Here is a 16,518-nt window from a genome sequence, read left to right as displayed (position 1 = left end):
GGGCATACATTACTTTTAAGTACTTGTAATTGCATGAATATAATTTTGTATTGCTTTTTTATTAGCATATCAAAAGTATTTCCCATATTTTGCTAGTTTTTAATACCTGAAGGAGAGTCCTGAATAATTAATTCAGTTTACTTGACAGTTATCCTGTTGTTGGACATTTAGGCAGTTGTAGGGTTACTTCTTTGTAAACAATACTGAATTAAAACCATAATATATTTATATAGATATTTGACATATTAATATGTTATCGTATATTTAATGTTTTATTTCTTTTAGTATATTTTCTTAGGATAAATTCCCAAGAGTAAGATCACTAAATCAAAGTATATAAAAATTTTAAGATTTTCTATGCCTAGTATCAAATGATCTTACCAGTTTTTATTGCCAAAAACAGTGTCCAGCTATGCTATTTTCACCACAGTTTAAATAGCTTAAATTGCACTATTGTCATATTGATTTTTTTCTTATTTATTAGCTCTAAGTGTAAAATATTTATAGCCTGTATTTCTTTTGATTTCTCCTGAGGATGAAGTTATTTCTACATACTTCTTAATAATTTGTACATCCCATATAATTTTGGTTTTATTTTTAAAATATGATAAAGAGGAACACTGTATAAAGTATTTTTTAAAGTAAGTTTAATACTATTATTTACTCTGTTGTCTACTAAAGCTTCTTCTAGAGAGATTGAAAATATGAGTTTTGATAAACAAAAATCTTTGGAGACACCAGCACCTCGCAGGTTTGTTCCTGTACCTGTTTCAAAGGATGATAAAATATTAAAGAGGGAAAATCCCACCGAAGAAAAAGAAAATAAGATGTCAGGTACTAAAGCAATTACAATTAGCAGCGACTGCTTTTATTAGACCTTTCTCAAATTAGGAGCAGATTTTTGCACTAATGATTTATAATTCTCAAATGTGCCTAGTAGTAACTAAAGTAGGATCTCTATTTTAATTAAAAAAAAAAAGACATGTACTGGGCAAATCAACCTCTTTTAGATTCTTTGTAGAATGAATGAGAGGCATACATTTGTAATCATTCTGATTGTCTTCTACGGGTTATTACTTAAACTTTTAATGAATAAGTTTTGTTATTAATAAATTTTAAATGCTTTGTTGAAGGTAGTGCTGATCATTTTAGAGCATGTTTCTTTATATTGTTTTTAGGTGTGAATTTCAATAATAAAACTCAGAGAAATTTAATATCTCTTACTGTGTTTAGTTGGAAAATGTGCTAATATACAAACTATTTAATATAGAACTATTTAAAATAGGACTTTTATAAGTGCCCTGAAATAATAATTTGCTACAGATCCTTAAAATGTAGTCCTTCTGGTAAAAGAAAGAGAAAAATTTTAATATAAGGTTTTATTCTTAGAATTATTTAAATGCATTCAATTTTATCTTGGACACTTTAAAGACATTCAAGGAATTTGAAAGATAAAATCTTTAATCAACAGGTCAACCTAACCAAAAAAAAGTCATTATATAGTCTCATTAAAGATGAGACTACAGGGAAGATTCAACTAATAGTTGCTGTGAAAAAACAAATAGTTAAACATCCTTTTTTACTATTTATAACAATAATTGAATTTGCTGTGATTTGTGATGATGATACTTCTCATTCAAATTCCTTTTTTCCTCTGGTAGAAATAAATTTTGGCCTAAACTTACCAGCATTATTTTCATGAGTTATAAATATTTAGTTTTATTTGATGACTGTGTTTGTGCCTTATGTTGTAGAGTGAATTGAGTAGATAATCATCATGAGAAACTAACTTGATATAAATATATGTGAGATATTATGTAAAAGAGAAATGAATCAGTACTTGAAAAATGATACTTTTTTTTACTGTAGGAAATGTAAGACTATTGGAACAAATTTTGAATAACCATGATTGTTTGACAAGAAAAAGTGAATCTTCAGACAAAACCTCACTAACTAGATCAAAAATAGGATGGAATCCTGAGACGAGAGACAGGTGAAAAAGAGAGATCGGAATAAAAGCTGTACTGCAAAGAGCTTTGTTCATATTTCTAAAGTTTCTCTAGGAATTTTAATAAATTTATAGCATTGCTTTTCCAAATTAAAATTTATTTACTATTTCCTGTTGCTAATATATCTTTCCCCTTTTTCTATAGTATAGTTATAAAATGAATGTGTCTAATTTTCTCAAAATGCAAATTATTAATTTCTAATGAATGAAGATTATTTATTTCTGATGAAATGATATCTAGATTTGCTTCAGAAATAAACCAACACAGGTAAGGTAATCTGGGTTGAAAGTATAGATGAAATGAGGATCGCCCTCACTAAATGATTATTATAGATAAACAGTAACACAGAAGCTATTATTCTTTTGTGTATTTTTAAATTTTTACATAATAAAACATTTAAAAGCCAATAAATCTAGGCCATGATAATTTTATTTACTTTGAATGTCATGAAAGCTACAATAATAAGACCTAAAAGAGGCACATTTTTAGTAATTTCATGTGGAGACAATACAATTTTAGTTCATTTACATTTAATATGATTACTGATAAAGTGAGATTTATGTCTGTCATGTTGCTTTTTATGTTTGAGGTCTTTTTTAAATTCTATCTCTGAATACTGGCTTCTTTTGCATTCAATAGATGTTTCCTAGTATAACGTTTTAATTTCCTTATTGCTTCTTTTACTGTATTGTTTTATTTTCTTAGTGATTGCCCTAGGGATTGAAAGTAACAGCTTAATTTAAAACAATCTAGTTTGGATTAATACCAATTTAATTTCAATCAGATTTAAAAACTTCGGTTCGATATACTCCATTCCCTTCCCATTTCTTTCTTCTATTATTTTCATGCATATTACATCTTTATACATTATACATTATAAATTTATACATTATGTACAGCTCATCTGTACATCTTGATAATTGCTGCTTTATGCAGTTGTCTTTTAAATAAGATAGGAAAAGAATTATAAACAAAAATGTTTTATACTGTCTTTTATATTAACCTATATAGCTGACCTTTACCAGTACAGTTATTTCTTCATAGGGACTTGATTTAGCATCTAGTCTCCTTTTATTCCACTCTGAGGGGCTCATCTTAGTATTACTGTAAGGGAGGTATGTTAGTGATTAATTCTCTCAATTTTGTTTGTTTAGGAACAACTTAGTTTCTTTTTTACTTTTGAAGGATAGTTTTGCTGGTTATAGAATTTTTGGTTGACATTTTTTTTCTTTAAGAATGTCAGCAAAGTCTGTGTTTGTTTAGCTAAGTCTGCTAGTGATTGGAAGAGATTTCCTTAACTACCTTAAGCCATTAAGTCTTCCTCTCTTTGGCCAAGGGGCTGTGTATGTGAATGTGTTGGGGCATACCTTCAGTGCTCTGACAGTTTATGAGTTGGTTGTAGCCTTAACTTCCCACTTGTGCACAGCCAGGTCAGCCAGACATGGGAGATAATGCCTTTTTCAGGCCTTTCTTAGGCTGCATGGAGCCCTGTACATGGATATGACCTTCTAGATCTCCAGTAATGTGTTGGATCTTTTCAAAGCTCCACCAGGGATATCTCGTTTCCCAGGCTTTTAGTTTATTGGCAAACCTCTTGTTTGCCTTAACTGTTTTTGCTACCTCTGGCAATTGAGATATTAAACATTTGCCACTGATTTTGAAATATTATCTGGGAGTAGGGCTTCTCATTGAGCTAGCTCTGAGTCAAGTTAAATAGAGAGAAACCCTGTTAATGAGATTTTTTGGGAGCTCCAAATCTGTTCTGCCCTTTTGAGTGTTTGTGAGGCTGTTGGTTTTCACAGGTTCAGGGCTTGTGAGATTATTGACTTTTTAAGGCTACTGCAGCATTGGGGAAAGGGTTCTGGAACTGGTGCAAATTAAAAAGTCAAAAGCTTACTGTTCTTACTGAGAGTCAGTCATTTTTCTTCATTAAATGTTTCTTGGGTTGCAAGCCTTTGTTTAATTTCCAGAGTTCTGAAAAAGCTGATTTTTGACCATTTTTGCTAGAGTTCACTTAGCTCTTCTGTGGGAGCAGGTTTTTAGAGGTTCTTACTGTACCATTCTGTAAGTGCTTGTTCATGTTAGCTTCTTCAAAGCAAAACCTTTTTTCTGCACTTTTTCTACTATGCCTAAACCAGGCTGGTCAGAGTAATTTTATGTCTTGTGATTTTCTGTTTCATATGTGTAATTATGTAACTAACTATAATCTCATTGTATAGTTTTAACAGGACACCATTTAGTAATGTCTAACTAAGAATGTTTCAAAGATTTATATAATCAAATGTTTACTGACTTTATGACAATTTTAGGAAGCTTCATTTAAAAAATATTTTTATAGCACTGGCACTCCATCCTCTCAAAGATTTCCTTCCTGTGAAGAACTAGGAATAGCTAAAGTGGCTGTGCAGAAGTCTGATAATATTCTTCATGATCTTGGCCAAAAGAGGAGAGAAACAAATGACATATTCCAGGTAAAGTAGGAATAGGGTATTAAAATTGATGATTAGTAAAGGTAAAAATTATGAAGAAATAAAAAAGTTAGCAGGACAAAAAGCCAAGAGAAAGGATGAAGATAAAGCACTGAAAAGGATATGTTAGCCCAGTCTGTTCTCTTTGTAAAACTCTCACCAAGTGACCTCTCCTTACTGTTCCTTGGCTAGGACCAAACCATGTGGCCACTTCCAGCTTTCCAGCTTCTGTTGGCAAAGAAGGAAGGAAGAAAGAGCACTGTGAATGACCTTATTTATCCAGTCCACAGTGTCTGACATGCCTGTATAGAGCCAACTTGCTGTCATTTTGTTTTAGTTTTTTTCACCTGATACAGCTTTTTTAGTCACAGTACTGTTTGGTACTGCCTACCACTTCTGTGGACTTCCAAGCCTTACTTAACATACACATTAGTACTTCTAAATGGAGAGAAACCTTAATTGCCAAATATTCTTTTATAGGTCTTCAATTTTACATCTTGAGTCCTTTAGAATATATTGCTCTAGTGTATAGCCCTAACTATAGTAATAGCTCTTGTTTATATTAAAGTTAGTTTTGTAGTAAAATCATCTTGTTTGTATTAAAAAATGACTAATTTGAGTTTTACATGGTAATGTTTTTGTCTTTTTTTCTTTTAAGCCAAAAGAATCTCTGATTATCTCAAAGCTTGCTGATCTTCCACAGAATTCCATTAGCCTTCATACCACCAATACAAGATCCATATTGAAAGATGCTGAGAAGATTTTGAGAGGAGTACAAAACAATAAAAAAGTACTTGAAGAAAACCTCGAAGCTATTATTCATGCAAAGGATGGAGCTGCCATGTATTCATTTATCAATGCTCTATCTACTAACAGGTAAGACAGGATGTTGGTATTCCAAGGTTATTTATGAAACTGCCTATTTAATACTCTTTCTTAATTTTTTTTCTTAGCATTTCATTTTGCTTAATGTGTTTTAGTGTTTAGCAAAGGTTCTTTATAGCTTTTGATGATTTGGACTTAAAAGTTGGAATTTGGATATACATATATTGATACTAGTTTTTACAGATGTAAATTTTCCCTTTAATTCTTTTTCTATCTTTGGGACTAATCTTCTGGAATCTACATGTGCTTTCCAAATACCTTTTAAACATTTGATAAAAACTAATAATATTGGTTTTTTTATTTTCAGATGGCAAATATTGGGGAACACAGTAGATTGAAAACTAGACAAGTGATCTGATCCAGGTCCTGTTCTCAGGACATTAAATACTAATTCAAGAAAATCCTTTTTTCTCTTTTGTAGAGAGATGTCAGAGAAGATTCGGATCAGAAAAGTAGTAGATGAGTGGATCAAAGCTATTTCTGCAGAAATTCAGGTAGGTATTGGAAAAAACAGAATGAAGTGACTTCTTAGAACATAACACTGATTCCAAAAGTTTAATACTTACTCTCAAAATATTTCTTATCTGTAAGTGTGCTTATAATTCTTCATTTCACTGTGTCACTCTTTATGTTTTCTTAGTAATAAATTTTGTTTACTTAACAAGTACTTTGCCTCTTAAATTATATTATGGCTCTTATCTGACAAATTGGTGGCCAGTAACTAAAATATGAATAATTTGAAAGAAAATGTAGCAAAGCATTTAGAAAACAAAGAAGTAGACGTACAAAAACATTTCAAGACAAGATTTAGAAGCGTTGGCTCACCAATACCTAAGTAAAAATACCAAAGTTACTTAAAGAGAAAATATCCCATGTAATTTACAAGGTTGTTAAGTTTACAGTAGTCAGTTCCAGATGGAAAAATTGCCACTTTCTCACATCCACAAAGCTCATAATGTATCTTCTGACATTATAACACTGAAAAAAATCTAAGAGAGTTCTTTTTATTAGGAGGTCAGAAATTTAAAGGAAATTTGTTTTTTTATTCTTGTTTTTATTTTGGTATCATTAATGTACAATTACATGAGCAACATTATGGTTACTACACTCCCCTCATTATCAAGTCCCAACACATACCCCATTACAGTCACTGTCCATCAGCATAGTAAGATGCTATAGAATCACTACTTGTCTTCTCTGTGTTGTACTGCCTTCCCTGTGCCCTGCCTCTACATTATATGTGCTAATCATAATGCCCCTTTTTCCCCCCTTAATCCCCCTTCCCACCCATCCTCCCCAGTCCCTTTCCCTTTGGTAACTGTTAGTCCTTACTTGCATTCTGTGAGTCTGCTGCTGTTCTTTTCCTTCAGTTTTTGCTTTATTCTTACATTCCACAGATGAGTGAAATGATTTGGTACTTGTCTTTCTCCACCTGGCTTATTTCATTGAGCACAGTACCCTCCAGCTCCATCCATGTTGTTGCAAATAGGACTTGTTTTCTTCTTATGGCGGAATAATATTCCATTGTGTATATGTACCACATCTTCTTTATCCATTCATCTACTGATGGACACTTAGGTTGCTTCCATTTCTTAGCTATTGTAAATAGTGCTGCGATAAATATAGGGGTGCATCTGTCTTTTTGAAACTGGGATCCTGCATTCTTAGGGTAAATTCCTAGGAATGGAATATCTGGATCAAATTGTATTTCTATTTTGAGTTTTTTGAGGAACCTCCATATGGCTTTCCACAATGGTTGAACTAATTTACATTCCTACCAGCAGTGCAGGAGGATTCCCCTTTCTCCACATCCTCGCCAACATTTGTTGCTGTTTGTCTTTTGGATGGTGGTGATCCTTACTGGTGTGAGGTGGTATCTCATTGTGATTTTTTTTTTTTTTTTTTTTTTTTTTTTTTTTTTTTATAATAATTATTTTTTATTGAAGGGTAGTTGACACACAGTATTACATTACATGAGTTTCAAGTGTACAACACAGTGGTAGAACATTTATATACATAATTCTAGGTTCCCGCTATCACCCTACCAGGCTGTTACAATATCTTGACTATATTCCTTATGCTATACATTACATCCCGGTTACTAATTTATTTTACCATTGGAAGTCTGTCCTTTTTTTTTTTTTTTTTTCTGTGAGGGCATCTCTCATATTTATTGATCAAATGGTTGTTAACGACAATAAAATTCTGTATAGGGGAGTCAATGCTCAATGCACAATCATTATTCCACCCCAAGCCTAATTTTTGTCAGTCTCCAATCTTCTGAGGCATAACAAACAAGTTTTTACATGTAGAACAAATTCTTACATAATGAATAAGTTACATAGTGAACAGTACAAGGGCAGTCATCACAGAAACTTTCGGTTTTGCTCATGCATTATGAACTATAAACAGTCAGTTCAAATATGAATACTGATTTGGTTTTTATACTTGATTTATATGTGGATACCACATTTCTCTCTTTATTATTATTATTTTTAATAAAATGCTGAAGTGGTAGGTAGATACAAGATAAAGGTAGAAAACATAGTTTAGTGTTGTAAGAGAGCACATGTAGATGATCAGGTGTGTGCCTGTAGACTATGTGTTAATCCAAGCTAGACCAGGGCAATAAAACATCCACGTATGCAGAAGATTTCTCTCAGAACGGGGGGGTGAGGTTCTAAGCCTCACCTCTGTTGATCCCCAATTTCTCACCTGATGGCCCCCCTGCGACTGTGCCTGTCTTAGGTTGTTCCTCCCTTGAGGAATCTTACCCGTCTCTGGCTAACCAGTCATCTTCCGGGGCCATACAGGGAAATGTGAAGTTGGTAAGTGAGAGAGAAGCCTTATTGTTTGAAAAAGTTAGCTTTTTACTTCTTTGCATATTTATGCCCTGTGGCTTCTGTGCCCAGCATTTGTCTTGAGGTATCTTTACCACTTGGAAGAATTATGATACTCGGTAAATTTGATATGAGGCACGAATTCTATTTAAGGGTTGTAATTAGGAAGGAAGAAGAAAAGCTATAGAAGTAGCAGGCGGGAGAAAACATGGGAAGATTGATTATTTCTTTGATATATCTTCTTGTAGAGTAACTTCAGCATGTATAGGTTTTAAGCTACTACTTAAATTGCACACACACATTAACATAATAGGAGTATAGTTACATAACCAAAGCATATCTGTAATTACCAGCCATCTGCAGTGAAACCAAGAAAACCAGTTAGGCACCTTAGGCATTTGTGAAAACTTATCTATGATATGGTGGATATTGTCCAAATGAACTTGAACAGTCTGAGAGAAATCAGACAAATTAAAACAACCCATTCCTGGGGACTGTTCACATGCCATATGTTCTTTTAACAATAAATAGTTTGTAGTTGTAAGACTTTGGAGCGCTACAATTTGCACTTCTCCAAATTCTTGGTTGAGTTCCAACAGTATAGATCCAGTCCAATTTTGTTGTTTTACTGTATGGACAGGCCAGCTTAGATATCTCCTTCCTCATTCCCATGGCAGGTCCAGGAACTGGTGGGATGAGTGCATCTACAGCTGTAGCAGTGCGTGGATCTTTGTTGGGGTTTTTTGATGCTCATCTTCTGGCATGAGTCTTCCAGAGGGTGCAGATGTTGGAAGTTCTTTTTCATATCGTATCTTAGTTCATTTTCGGGGTAGCCCTATTAGGCTTTGATCCTCTGTATAAACACAAACAGACCCTTTGCCTACACTTTTATATGCCCTTTATACCCTTGTGTAGAACTCGTTGGAGGTTACCACACAGGAACTGCCCTTTTTTTTTTGCTATCACTAATCTACACTTACATGACGAATATTATGTTTACTAGGCTCTCCCCTATACCAGGTCTCCCCTATAAACCCCTTTACAGTCACTGTCCATCAGCATAGCAATATGTTGTAGAATCACTACTTGCCTTCTCTGTGTTGTACAGCCCTCCCTTTTCTCCTACCCCCCCATGCATGTTAATCTTAATACCCCCCTACTTCTCCCCCCCTTATCCCTCCCTACCCACCCATCCTCCCCAGTCCCTTTCCCTTTGGTACCTGTTAGTCCATTCTTGAGTTCTGTGATTCTGCTGCTGTTTTGTTCCTTCAGTTTTTCCTTTGTTCTTATATTCCACAGATAAGTGAAATCATTTGGTATTTCTCTTTCTCCGCTTGGCTTGTTTCACTGAGCATAATACCCTCCAGCTCCATCCATGTTGCTGCAAATGATTGGATTTGCCCTTTTCTTATAGCTGAGTAGTATTCCATTGTGTATATGTACCACATCTTCTTTATCCATTCATCTATTGATGGACATTTAGGTTGCTTCCAATTCTTGGCTATTGTAAATAGTGCTGCAATAAACATAGGGGTGCATCTGTCTTTCTCAAACTTGATTGCTGCATTCTTAGGGTAAATTCCTAGGAGTGGAATTCCTGGGTCAAATGGTAAGTCTGTTTTGAGCATTTTGATGTACCTCCATACTGCTTTCCACAATGGTTGAACTAACTTACATTCCCACCAGCAGTGTAGGAGGGTTCCCCTTTCTCCACAGCCTCGCCAACATTTGTTGTTGTTTGTCTTTTGGATGGCAGCCATCCTTACTGGTGTGAGGTGATACCTCATTGTAGTTTTAATTTGCATTTCTCTGATAATTAGCGATGTGGAGCATCTTTTCATGTGTCTGTTGGCCATCTGTATTTCTTTTTTGGAGAACTGTCTGTTCAGTTCCTCTGCCCATTTTTTAATTGGGTTATTTGTTTTTTGTTTGTTGAGGCGTGTGAGCTCCTTATATATTCTGGACGTCAAGCCTTTATCGGATGTGTCATTTTCAAATATATTCTCCCATACTGTAGGGATCCTTCTTGTTCTATTGATGGTGTCTTTTGCTGTACAGAAGCTTTTCAGCTTAATATAGTCCCACTTACTCATTTTTGCTGTTGTTTTCCTTGCCCGGGGAGATATGTTCAAGAAGAGGTCACTCATGTTTATGTCTAAGAGGTTTTCGCCTATGTTTTCTTCCAGGAGTTTAATGGTTTCATGGCTTACATTCAGGTCTTTGATCCATTTTGAGTTTACTTTTGTATATGGGGTTAGACAATGGTCCAGTTTCATTCTCCTACATGTAGCTGTCCAGTTTTGCCAGCACCACCTGTTGAAGAGACTGTCATTTCGCCATTGTATGTCCATGGCTCCTTTATCAAATATTAATTGACCATATATGTCTGGGTTAATGTCTGGATTCTCTAGTCTGTTCCATTGGTCTGTGGCTCTGCTCTTGTGCCAGTACCAAATTGTCTTGATTACTATGGCTTTATAGTAGAGCTTGAAGTTGGGGAGTGAGATCCCCCCTACTTTATTCTTCTTTCTCAGGATTGCTTTGGCTATTCGGGGTCTTTGGTGTTTCCATATGAATTTTTGAATTATTTGTTCCAGTTCATTGAAGAATGTTGCTGGTAGTTTCATAGGGATTGCATCAAATCTGTATATTGCTTTGGGCAGGATGGCCATTTTAACGATATTAATTCTTCCTAGCCACGAGCATGGGATGAGTTTCCATCTGTTAGTGTCCCCTTTAATTTCTCTTAAGAGTGACTTGTAGTTTTCAGAGTATAAGTCTTTCACTTCTTTGGTTAGGTTTATTCCTAGGTATTTTATTTTTTTTGATGCAATTGTGAATGGAGTTGTTTTCCTGATTTCTCTCTCTGTTGGTTCATTGTTAGTATATAGGAAAGCCACAGATTTCTGTGTGTTGATTTTGTATCCTGCAACTTTGCTGTATTCCGATATCAGTTCTAGTAGTTTTGGGGTGGAGTCTTTAGGGTTTTTTATGTACAGTATCATGTCATCTGCAAATAGTGACAGTTTAACTTCTTCTTTACCAATCTGGATTCCTTGTATTTCTTTATTTTGTCTGATTGCCGTGGCTAGGACCTCCAGTACTATGTTAAATAACAGTGGAGAGAGTGGGCATCCCTGTCTAGTTCCCGATCTCAGAGGAAATGCTTTCAGCTTCTCGCTGTTCAATATAATGTTGGCTGTGGGTTTATCATAGATGGCCTTTATTATGTTGAGGTACTTGCCCTCTATTCCCATTTTGCTGAGAGTTTTTAACATGAATGGATGTTGAACTTTGTCAAATGCTTTTTCAGCATCTATGGAGATGATCATGTGGTTTTTGTCTTTCTTTTTGTTGATGTGGTGGATGATGTTGATGGACTTTCGAATGTTGTGCCATCCTTGCATCCCTGGGATGAATCCCACTTGGTCATGGTGTATGATCCTTTTGATGTATTTTTGAATTCGGTTTGCTAATATTTTGTTGAGTATTTTTGCATCTACGTTCATCAGGGATATTGGTCTGTAGTTTTCTTTTTTGGTGGTGTCTTTGCCTGGTTTTGGTATTAGGGTGATGTTAGCTTCATAGAATGAGTTTGGGAGTATCCCCTCCTCCTCTATTTTTTGGAAAACTTTAAGGAGAATGGGTATTATGTCTTCCCTGTATGTCTGATAAAATTCCGAGGTAAATCCATCTGGCCCGGGGGTTTTGTTCTTTGGTAGTTTTTTGATTACCTCTTCAATTTCGTTGCTGGTAATTGGTCTGTTTAGATTTTCTGTTTCTTCCTGGGTCAATCTTGGAAGGTTATATTTTTCTAGGAAGTTGTCCATTTCTCCTAGGTTTCCCAGCTTGTTAGCATATAGGTTTTCATAGTATTCTCCAATAATTCTTTGCATTTCCGTGGGGTCCGTCGTGATTTTTCCTTTCTCGTTTCTGATACTGTTGATTTGTGTTGACTCTCTTTTCTTCTTAATAAGTCTGGCTAGAGGCTTATCTATTTTGTTTATTTTCTCGAAGAACCAGCTCTTGGTTTCATTGATTTTTGCTATTGTTTTATTCTTCTCAATTTTATTTATTTCTTCTCTGATCTTTATTATGTCCCTCCTTCTGCTGACCTTAGGCCTCATCTGTTCTTCTTTTTCCAATTTCGATAATTGTGACATTAGACCATTCATTTGGGATTGCTCTTCCTTTTTTAAATATGCTTGGATTGCTATATACTTTCCTCTTAAGACTGCTTTTGCTGTGTCCCACAGAAGTTGGGGCTTAGTGTTGTTGTTGTCATTTGTTTCCATATATTGCTGGATATCCATTTTGATTTGGTCATTGATCCATTGATTATTTAGGAGCGTGTTGTTAAGCCTCCATGTGTTCGTGAGCCTCTTTGCTTTCTTTGTACAGTTTATTTCTAGTTTTATGCCTTTGTGGTCTGAAAAGTTGGTTGGTAGGATTTCAATCTTTTGGAATTTTCTGAGGCTCTTTTTGTGGCCTAGTATGTGGTCTATTCTGGAGAATGTTCCATGTGCACTTGAGAAGAATGTATATCCCGCTGCTTTTGGATGTAGAGTTCTATAGATGTCTATTAGGTCCATCTGCTCTACTGTGTTGTTCAGTGCTTCCGTGTCCTTACTTATTTTCTGCCCAGTGGATCTATCCTTTGGGGTGAGTGGTGTGTTGAAGTCTCCTAGAATGAATGCATTGCAGTCTATATCCCCCTTTAGTTCTGTTAGTATTTGTTTCACATATGCTGGTGCTCCTGTGTTGGGTGCATATATATTTAGAATGGTTATATCCTCTTGTTTGACTGAGCCCTTTATCATTATGTAGTGTCCTTCTTTATCTCTTGTTACTTTCTTTGTTTTGAAGTCTATTTTGTCTGATATTAGTACTGCAACCCCTGCTTTCTTCTCACTGTTGTTTGCTTGAAATATGTTTTTCCATCCCTTGACTTTTAGTCTGTACATGTCTTTGGGTTTGAGGTGAGTTTCTTGTAAGCAGCATATAGATGGGTCTTGCTTTTTTATCCATTCTGTTACTCTGTGTCTTTTGATTGGTGCATTCAACCCATTAACATTTAGGGTGACTATTGAAAGATATGTACTTATTGCCATTGCAGGCTTTAAATTCGTGGTTACCAAAGGTTCAAGGTTAGCCTCTTTAGTATCTTACTGCCTAACTTAGCTCGCTTATTGAGCTGTTATATACACTGTCTGGAGATTCTTTTCTTCTCTCCCTTCTTGTTCCTCCTCCTCGATTCTTCATATGTTGGGTGTTTTGTGCTGTGCTCTTTCTAGGAGTGCTCCCATCTAGAGCAGTCCCTGTAAGATGCTCTGTAGAGGTGGTTTGTGGAAAGCAAATTCCCTCAGCTTTTGTTTGTCTGGGAATTGTTTAATCCCACCGTCATATTTGAATGATAGTCGTGCTGGATACAGTATCCTTGGTTCAAGGCCCTTCTGTTTCATTGTATTAAATATATCATGCCATTCTCTTCTGGCCTGTAGGGTTTCTGTTGAGAAATCTGACGTTAGCCTGATGGGTTTCCCTTTATAGGTGACCTTTTTCTCTCTAGCTGCCTTTAACACTCTTTCCTTGTCCTTGATCTTTGCCATTTTAATTATTATGTGTCTTGGTGTTGCCCTTCTTGGATCCTTTCTGTTGGGGGTTCTGTGTATTTCCGTGGTCTGTTTGATTACTTCCTCCCCCAGTGTGGGGAAGTTTTCAGCAATTATTTCTTCTAAGATACTTTCCATCTCTTTGCCTCTCTCTTCTTCTTCTGGGACCCCTATAATACGGATATTGCTCCTTTTAGATTGGTCACACAGTTCTCTTAATATTGTTTCATTCCTGGAGATCCTTTTGTCTCTCTCTATGTCAGCTTCCATGCGTTCCTGTTCTCTGATTTCAATTCCATCAATGGCCTCTTGCATTCTATCCATTCTGCTTATAAACCCTTCCAGAGTTTGTTTCATTTCTGCGATCTCCTTTCTGGCATCTGTGATCTCTTTCCGGACTTCATCCCATTTTTCTTGCGTATTTCTCTGCATCTCTGTCAGCATGTTTATGATTCTTATTTTGAATTCTTTGTCAGGAAGACTGGTTAGGTCTGTCTCCTTCTCTGGTGTTGTCTCTGTGATCTTTGTCTGCCTGTAGCTTTGCCTTTTCATGGTGATAGGAATAGTCTGCAGAACTGGGACGAGTGACGGCTGGAAGGACTTCCTTTCTTGTTGGTTTGTGGCCCTCCTCTCCTGGGAGAACAGCGGCCTCTAGTGGCTTGTGCTGCGCAGCTGCGCGCAGACAGGGCTTCTGCTTCCTGCCCGGCTGCTATGGAGTTAATCTCCGCTGTTGCTGTGGGCGTGGCCTGGCTCGGGCAGCTACTCCAAAATGGTGGAGTCGCGTTGGAGCAGGAGCTGCTGGGAGGCTATTTATCTCCGTAAGGGGCCTCCCTGCTCCCTGCAGCCCAGGGGTTAGGGTGCCCAGAGATCCCGGATTCCCTACCTCTGGATTAAGTGGCCCGCCCTGCCCCTTTAAGACTTCCAAAAAGCACCCGCCAAAACAAAACAACGACCACAAAAAAAAAACAAGAAAAAAAAATTTTTTTTTAATTAAAAAAAAAAAAAAATTTTTAATTAAAAAAAAAAAGGTGGTCGTTCGTTTTTCTTTATTCTCCGGTGCCAGCCTCAGGCCTCTGCTCACCGGTCTTTCTGCCCTGTTTCCCTAATATTGGGGTCCCTGTCCCTTTAAGACTTCCAAAAAGCGCTCGCCAAAACAAAGCAGCAAAAAAAGCAAAAAAAAAAAAAAAATGGTCGCGCGCTTTTCTTATGTCCTCTGTCGCCCAGCCTCCAGTGCCTGCTCACTGTTCTTGCTGCCCTGTTTTCCCAGTATCGAGGGCCCTGCACTCTGGCCCGGATGGCTGGGGCTGGGTGTTCGGCAGCCCTGGGCTCCGTCTCCCTCCCGCTCTGCCTGCTCTTCTCCCGCCGGGAGCTGGGGGGAGGGGCGCTCGGCTCCCGCGGGGCCGGGGCTTGTATCTTACCCCCTTCGCGAGGCGCTGGGTTCTCTCAGGTGTGGATGTGGTCTGGATATTGTCCTGTGTCCTCTGGTCTTTATTCTAGGAAGGGTTGTCTTTGTTATATTTTCATAGATATATGTTGTTTTGGGAGGAGATTTCCGCTGCTCTACTCACGCCGCCATCTTCCGCCCCCTCCTCATTGTGATTTTAATTTGCATTTCTCTGATAATTAGCGATGTGCAGCATCTTTTCATGTGCCTGTTGGCCATCTGAATTTTGTCTTTGGAGAACTGTCTGTTCAGCTCCTCTGCCCATATTTTAATTGGATTATTTGCTTTTTGTTTGTTGAGGTGCATGAGCTCTTTATATATTTTGGATGTCAACTCTTAATCAGATATGTCATTTATGAATATATTCTCCCATATTGTAAGGATGCGTTTTTGTTCTATTGATGGTGTTCTTAGTTGTACAGAAGCTTTTCAGCTTGATATAGTCCCACTTGTTCATTTATGCTTTTGTTACCCTTGCCCAGGGGATATGTTCATGAAGAAGTTGCTCATGTTTATGTCCAAGAGATTTTTGCCTATTTTTTTTTCTAAGAGTTTTAATGATTTCATGACTTACATTCAGTTCTTTGATCCATTTCAAATTTACTTTTGTATATGGGGTTAGACAATAATCCAATTTCATTCTCTAACATGTAGCTGTCCAGTTTTGCCAACACCACCTGTTGAAGAGGCTGTCATTTCCTCATTGTATGTCCATGGCTCCTTTATCATATATTAATTGACCATGTATGTTTGGATAAACATCTGGGCTCTGTATTCTGTTCCACTGGTCTGTGGGTCTGTTCTTGTGCCAGTACCAAATTGTCTTGATTATTGTGGCTTTATAGTAGAGCTCCAAGTTGGGAAGCGAGATGCCCCCTGCTTTATTCTTCCTTCTCAGGATTGCTTTGGCTATTCAGGGTCTTTTGTGGTTCCATATGAATTTGAGAACGATTTGTTCCAGTTCATTGAAGAATGCTTTTGGTATTTTGATAGGGATTGCATTGAATCTGTAGATTACTTTAGGCAGGATGGCAATTTTGACAATATTAATTCTTCCTACCCAAGAGCATGGGATGTGTTTCCATTTGTTAGTGTCCTCTTTAATTTCTCTCAAGAGTGTCTTGTAGTTCTCAGGGTATAGGTCTTTTACTTCCTTGGATAGGTTTATTCCTAGGTATTTTATTCTTTTTGATACAATTGTGAATAGAATTGTTTTCCTTATTTCTCTTTCTGCTAGTTCATTGTTAGTGTATAGGAATG

General features: G+C 36.6%; 1 protein-coding gene across 4 annotated transcripts in view; it reads left to right on the top strand.

Annotated features, from left to right (window-relative positions):
- Nucleotides 1-16,518, top strand: part of KIAA0586 (KIAA0586 ortholog) — a 170,482-nt gene that overhangs the window by 14,961 nt on the left and 139,003 nt on the right. For all 4 annotated transcript variants that reach the window (XM_057488412.1, XM_057488411.1, XM_057488410.1 and 1 more), the window contains 5 exons: nucleotides 682-834; nucleotides 1,870-1,993; nucleotides 4,348-4,480; nucleotides 5,136-5,353; nucleotides 5,784-5,856. In XM_057488412.1, the coding sequence (XP_057344395.1) occupies nucleotides 682-834; nucleotides 1,870-1,993; nucleotides 4,348-4,480; nucleotides 5,136-5,353; nucleotides 5,784-5,856 (701 nt within the window). The remainder of the gene's footprint in view (nucleotides 1-681; nucleotides 835-1,869; nucleotides 1,994-4,347; nucleotides 4,481-5,135; nucleotides 5,354-5,783; nucleotides 5,857-16,518) is intronic.

The sequence above is a fragment of the Manis pentadactyla genome, chromosome 11 (genome assembly GCF_030020395.1).
Source record: "Manis pentadactyla isolate mManPen7 chromosome 11, mManPen7.hap1, whole genome shotgun sequence".
Lineage (NCBI taxonomy): Eukaryota > Metazoa > Chordata > Mammalia > Pholidota > Manidae > Manis > Manis pentadactyla.
This window is presented reverse-complemented; position numbering and strand designations above follow the sequence as displayed.